Source organism: Chlamydomonas reinhardtii, chromosome 16 (genome assembly GCF_000002595.2).
Source record: "Chlamydomonas reinhardtii strain CC-503 cw92 mt+ chromosome 16, whole genome shotgun sequence".
NCBI classification, from domain to species: domain Eukaryota; kingdom Viridiplantae; phylum Chlorophyta; class Chlorophyceae; order Chlamydomonadales; family Chlamydomonadaceae; genus Chlamydomonas; species Chlamydomonas reinhardtii.
Genome location: NC_057019.1, coordinates 6161216 through 6167411, shown reverse-complemented (window position 1 = coordinate 6167411; position 6196 = coordinate 6161216). Strand labels below are relative to the sequence as shown.

The following is a 6196-nucleotide window of genomic DNA, read 5'->3' as shown; positions in this document are numbered from 1 at the left end:
CTCTGCGGGGTGGATACTGGTTTCTGCAGGTGTCACCAGTCCTTTACACTATAGACTTCAATCAATCGTGCATACGAACAACAGACTCGCGCAGAGCGACCGATTTGAGCGGCAACAGGGGCGCCTACGCGTTGGCGCGAAAGGCTCGGTGGCCCTTGCCGCGTCGACGTCTGCACCGCATGCAAAGACTTAGCTTCAGGCGTCGTTATTACCCGCCCTCGTGTGCTCCAACAACATCTTGCTCGACGGTTGCCCTGCTGACCCGCGACGGCATGAGGCATGAGGACCGGCGAGCGAGCCTGCTCTCCGCCGGCGGGCCGCTTCCCCAAGCTGCCGCGTGTCATTTCGGTATTCGCTTACAACTTCACAACCATAGGGACGCCCAGCCGCCACCGCTACACCAGCAAGCTCTCAGTCTGCGTCGCGTGAGCGGCATTCGCTGCTCGACCAAGAGCCTGCGTAATAGCCCCTTAGCGCTGGGACCGTTGCTTTGGTCGTCACGTTTCGGAGCTTACTTGGGGCCCGGAGCTGCGCCTGCTGCCCTCTTGGCCGCCTCGATTACCGCGGGCCCACCGACGCCAAGCCCACGCTCGCCCAGCGCCGCAGCCCCGCGCTCGCTTGCGGCTCACGGCATATCTGCGACTCTCCTCTCGTCTAGGGGCGCCGCCGTCGCGTGGTTTGCAGGCGGTCACCGTCGGCGCGCAATCGTCAAGTTCGCGAGCTCAGAGGCGCGGCCACGTCCGTCGCACTTGCCGCTGAGCGCACAGCGCCCGCGCCCGCGCCTGTCTTCTAAGCATTAGAGGCCATGGAAGTTGACGCGGCCAAACCGGAGGCGCAACAGCCGCCTCCGGCCGCAACCTCGCCAGCTAGCCAGGAAGCTGCGGCAGCGAGCGAACAGCCTCGCACCGCCGGCAAGGCCGCGGCGGACAACGCCGCCCCCGCCACCGATGCAGCTTCAAATCCTGAACGCAATGAGTTGCAGCCCGGCGCTGCCTCGCCCGCCGCGGAGCCCCCCGCGGCCGACCCCGCGCAGGCGGACGCCGCTGGCGCTGGCGGCCCCAGCCCCAGCCCCAGCCCCACGCCGGGCTCCGGCGACGCCGCCGCCGGCGGCGCAGCCGCCGCCCGCCGCGGCAGCGGCACCGCGGGCGAGGAACTGCCACTGTCGCTGCAACGCAAGCAGCGGCATCGGCGGCCGCCGGCGGGTTGGGAGATCGACGCGGAGGCTCTCATGCCGACCAAGCGACCCAAGGTGCGGCCACCCTCGCCGCCTGCGGCGTGCCAGACTGCTAGTCGCCGTCCCGCTGCACCCCGTTTGTGCGTGTGTGGTTGCAGCTGCTGTGTGCATGCGTTGCGCTTGATATTTGCGCGTTCAGCTGCGCTTGCGTCATTGCGGCTCCTGCGCCCTCCTGTGTTGACCGCTGACGTCCGCTATTCCGGACCGTGCAGTCCGCACACGCACACCGGGAGTCAGATGCGGAGCAAGCAGCTAAACGCGCTAAGGTGTGCTTATGTATGATTATGGGAGCCGTGGTAACTCTGTGGCGCTAATCCTGCCGTTCGGGGGTCGCCTGTGTGCCGTAACGCCAGCACGCCCACCCCACGCCGGCCAGTCGCCGCGCGCGTCTCCCCGCCTCCCTGCCCCGCCTACCCCACCAAACCGCACCCCCCAACCACACCCGCCCGATCTGATCCACTCCACCCCTCCCACCTCAAACAACCCTATCCGCAGACGGAGGTGACGGCCGCGGGCGAGGTGGGCATTGTCGCCAACAGCGGCAGCGCCGCCGTCAGCAACGGCGCCGGCGCCACTTCCGCCGGGGGCGGCGCCGCCACCGCCGCCACCGCTAACGGCGGCTCCGGCACGCCGGCGCCGTCCACAGGCGGCACGCCCAGCGCCTACACTCCCGGCGGCACCGGCACAGGCACAGGCACGGGCCTGTCCTCCGGCGGCATTCCTTACGGCACGCTGTTCTTCCGGGCGCAGGGCCGCAGCGCTAACTTGATGATTGCCTTTGACGGCGGCTTCTCGCGGCCGTTGCTGTACCGCGAGAACGGCTCGGGTGTGGAGCCCACGCCGCTGGGGGAGCCGGAGGCGGGCGAGGAGGGGCCGCCGCAGGAGCTGCAATGCCTGGGTGAGAGGGCGAGGGAGAGCTATTGGGCCCGCCGGGCGACGTGCGGGCGGGAGCTGCGTGCTGTGGTATGTGATGCTGCTCTGTAGACGGCGTGCTGCGCGATGCGGCGCACTTTGCTAGGCCACTCCGCGTTGCGTGCCACAGAGGCAGATACAACCGCTTAAACCCATTCTGCCCGGTGCGGGCCGCCTCACGCTCACCGCACACACCACCAGGCTTCGCCAAGCTGGACACGTCGGTGCCCGGCGGCGGCGCGGCGGCGATGCGGCTGGCGACGCTGTCGGAGGTGGTGACGCACTTCCGGTCGGTGCTGGATCCCTCGTCGGCCGCCTACGGCCGTGTGGCCGGACCCACTGTGTACGTCATCATCACGTGTGACAAGTCGCGAGGCTGGATGACGTACGAGGTGCGTGCGCTGTGCTCGGTGTGTGAATGTGTGTTTGTGTACCGTATGCTTTGTGGGGACTGAACGATGGCGCGCTGGGTTGTAGCCCACGGTTGTAGCCATGGAAATGTAAAGCCGCCTGATTGCCAGTCTGATCCTGACCTTGGCTGTAATACGGCTGTGCACGCGGTTCGCGGCTGTGTGTGAAGAGAGCGCAAGGAAGGAAACACGCAGGACTGTGTGTGCGATGCGATGCGGTGCGACGCTCGCAATGTCATCTCTCGCGGCTGTGTGTGAACGGTGTGCATGTGCAGATCGACGCCAACGGCGCGGTGTGCCCCAAGGTGGTATACGAGGTGGGCGAGGGCGGCGCGCTGAGTTCCACCACGCCCGCACAGTTCGAGGCGCAGGTGGCGCAGAGCAGCGCCAAGAAGTGGCGCCACAGCTTCAAGGCGGCCGGTGAGCTTTGAGTCTGGCCGTCTTTGCATCTGGCGGTCTGGCCGTGGGGCCGCCGCCTGTGCTGCACCGTACACAGCGGGAGGATTGCGATCTTGCGAACACTTTCTTTGCTTGTCTACCATCGTGTTGCGTCGTGTTCGCTTGCCGAGCGACCTCAAACCTGCCTTTCCTGACCGTGTTCGCTGCTGCTTGTGCCGTTGCTTGTGCTGCTGCCGCTTGCCTGCGCTTGCAGCCGGCTTCTTGAAGATGGGCCCGCGCCAGGGCGGCGTGATGCCGCCCGCTACCGTGTTGGATGTGCTCAACACCGTAAAGGACCTGCTCGGCGTGTCTGCGGTCGTGGCGCTGCCGGCGGACAAGCCGCTCACGCAGCAGCAGCGCCGGGCGCAGCAGCAGGCCGCGGCGGGCGGCGGGGCAGGCGGGGGAGGCGCGAGCAGGGGCGGCACGCCGGGCGTAAGCGGTGTGGAGGCGGCAGCGGCGGTGGCGGCGGCGGAGCCGAAGGCGGCGCCAGCCAAGCCCGAGAAGCGGGTGCGGGACCGGGAAAAGGAGCGTGAGCGGGCGGCGGAGCGGGCAGCGGAGCGAGCGGCAGCGGCGGAGCGGGCGGCAGCGGAGCGGGCTGCGGCGGCGGCGCTGGTGGCAGTGTCTGCGGGAGAGGCAGAGGGTGCGATGGGTGTGGCGCTGGGATTGGCAGGGGCTGCGAACGGCAACGGGGTCGCGGGCGCGGTAGCTAGCGGGCGGAACGGGGCCGCGGCGGGGGGCGGAGGCGGCCTGATGCTTCGCCTGCCCCTGCGGGCAGCGCAGGCTGCGGCTGCGCACCGCGCGGCCGCAGCAAATGTGCGCGGTGCCGCCGCCGCCGCCGCGCCGTCGGCGGTGCCTACGGCGCCGGCCTCTGCCTCCGCCACCGGCGGGCCCAAGTCGACCGCCTCGCCAGCTGTACCAGCCGCCGGCGCCGCCGGGGCTGGCGGCGGCGGCGGGCCACCGCCGCCGCGGCGGTTGATCACGGACGCTCAGCTGGACTCGGCGGCGCAGATCGCGTCCAGCCTGGTCGCGGAGCTGGCAACGTCGATCGTGCCTGACGTGGGCGTGTTGGGGCTGAGCGGGCCGGGCCTGACGGCCGCGGAGGCCCAGGCGATTCAGCTGGTGTGCACCAGCGTCAAAGGGCCGGAGCTGGCGACGGCGGTCAAGGGCATCATGGACAGCCTGGCGGCGCGGCAGCTGCCGCCGACGGCTGCGGCGGCGCCGGCCGCGGCAGCGGTGGCGCTCATGTCGCTGCCGGCGGGCGCGGTGTCGGCGGCGCCGTCGGGCGCGCCACTGAGCGCGTTTGGGCCGGGGCACGGCCAGGCGCTGGCGGCGGCGCTGGCGCCGTTCCTCAAGTCGCCGGATGAGGCGGGAGCGGCTGCGGCTGCGGTGGCGGCGAGCTTGGGGAGCAAGCTCGAGCAGCAGCAGAAGCAGCAGCAGCAGCAGGAAGGGGCGGCGGCGGGTGCAGGGGCTGGTGCGGGTGCTGAGGCGGGCAAGGCGGCGACGGCGGGCGCGGGTAGCGCGGCAGCAGCAGGAGCTGGGGGGTCCAGCGACAAGACGCCAGAAGTGCAGGCGGGCGCGGCCGTGGCAGGGATAGCGTCGCCGGCTGCTGATGTGGTTATGGCGAATGCGTGACGTGTTGCCCCCCGGACGGATGATATAACGGACATGCCGCCACCGCCACCGCCCAAGTGCAAGAGCGATGGCGGCGGCGGCAGCGGCGCCGCCGGCCAGACTGACAGCACGACCGCTAAGAATGACGGGGCCAGCAGCAGCACGGCCGGCGCGGCTGCTACTGCCACTGCTACTGCTACTGCCTCTGTCAGCCCGCCAGCTACTGCCAACAGCAGCGGCAGCAGGGGTGACGGCGCCAAGTCCAGCCCGCGAGTGACGGGGTGGCTGCGCTCGCGGCCGCTGGCAGGGCGGTAGCACGGTCCTGCCGGCAACTCGACAGGGCGGCAGTAGCAGGCACGGGTTCAATACAGCATGTGTTCTTAAGGGTCCTGCATAAAGGCAACACGCTGCGTGTCGTTATCCGGCATTACGCTGCTGTCTGTGCCAGTGCTTTCCCAACACAGCTGTCGGCATCCCTGTGTGGCGTGCTGTGTGGGTGTCAAGCCGTAGGCCAAAGTCCGGGGGGTTGACGCGTATGGCCCAGGTCAGGTTGGAGACTTGGAGGGCCGGCGGGGGCAAGACTGCCAAGCGTGCGCACGGCACGTGCAGGGAGACAGCTGGTGGCGCGGGTGGGAGGAGTGATCCGCAGGTAAATGGGTGGGTGTAAGTCAGCAAAGCCGCTCGCAGGCGAGTGATGGCAAGCTGGCGCTTACGATAGTTTGTAGACATTTATGAAGCAGATACTGAGGCACTAGAACGGCATGGTATAACAATGGACTTCGAGCGCACGGCCAGTGCTGGGGCGTGTGTGTGGACAGGCTTGTGCCTGTGTGACTTCTTCCTAGGCTAGCTGTGCATAGCCGTTTCCATGTTTTGTGTTAGGCAGTTACAGGTTCATCCGCACGGTTGGTGCGATGTTGGTGTGGTGTGTGAAACATGCTGTGTATTGGGTGCTGCGCCAGCGTGTGCGGTTGTGCCGGTGGCTTGTCACTTTGCTTAGCCTGTTGGTGTCCGTGTACACGTTTCCTGCACTGTGATGCGGGGTTATGGTTTGAATGGCTCTGCGGCGGGAGTCTTGGCGGCTGCTGGCTTGGTGATGGACCGGTGCCAGGGTGGTATTCATGGGCAGCTTGGCACACAGCGTCAGGGCGGCTCGGTGCTTGCTAGCGGCGCCACTCGATCATTCGGGGTGTGGTGGCGAATATAAGTGCTGATGTGCAGCCACTTGTCTCGTGCAACTGCACGAGTCGACAGGTGGTATGGCATTTAGCTGCCGCCTGCCAGGTGCGTGTGTGGATGCGTGGGCCGGCGTGATTCATCAGGACGTGTGCACGTGTCCGGGAACGCGGGAAACGAGTTTACCTGTGGCCTGTGAATAACGTTTGTGGGTCACGTGCTAGGGCCAGGAGAGCTGGCGCAGCGACTGTGTTGGGCCGTGTAGCAGGTCCGTATTCGGAGATTTGGGACTGGTGCCAACGCGTCCGACTGAGCGCGGTCGGGGGGTGAACGTGTTACATGTGCCCACGCGTGCACGCTCTCCAAGCTTGGCCAAGCTTACCAAGGATTGTCCAAAGCAGAACAACAGTATAAA

At 67.8% G+C, this 6196-nt stretch overlaps 1 protein-coding gene across 1 annotated transcript; it reads left to right on the top strand.

Annotated features, from left to right (window-relative positions):
• Window positions 1-66: 66 nt before the first annotated feature.
• Window positions 67-6192, top strand: CHLRE_16g675400v5 (uncharacterized protein). Its single transcript, XM_043071268.1, has 6 exons — window positions 67-1249; window positions 1447-1500; window positions 1730-2132; window positions 2348-2538; window positions 2832-2976; window positions 3209-6192. Exons 1-6 carry the CDS (start codon window positions 806-808, stop codon window positions 4624-4626), a joined length of 2655 nt encoding a protein of 884 aa, XP_042916110.1. The 5' UTR covers window positions 67-805; the 3' UTR covers window positions 4627-6192.
• Window positions 6193-6196: the final 4 nt, after the last annotated feature.

Excerpts from the sequence above, each read along its gene's own strand:
- CHLRE_16g675400v5 (XM_043071268.1), top strand. The coding sequence starts at position 806 with ATGGAAGTTGACGCGGCCAAACCGGAGGCGCAACAGCCGCCTCCGGCC. Across the intron at positions 2,133-2,347 it reads GCAGGAGCTGCAATGCCTGG|GCTTCGCCAAGCTGGACACG; the intron begins GTGAGAGGGCGA and ends ACACACCACCAG. Across the intron at positions 2,539-2,831 it reads GAGGCTGGATGACGTACGAG|ATCGACGCCAACGGCGCGGT; the intron begins GTGCGTGCGCTG and ends GTGCATGTGCAG.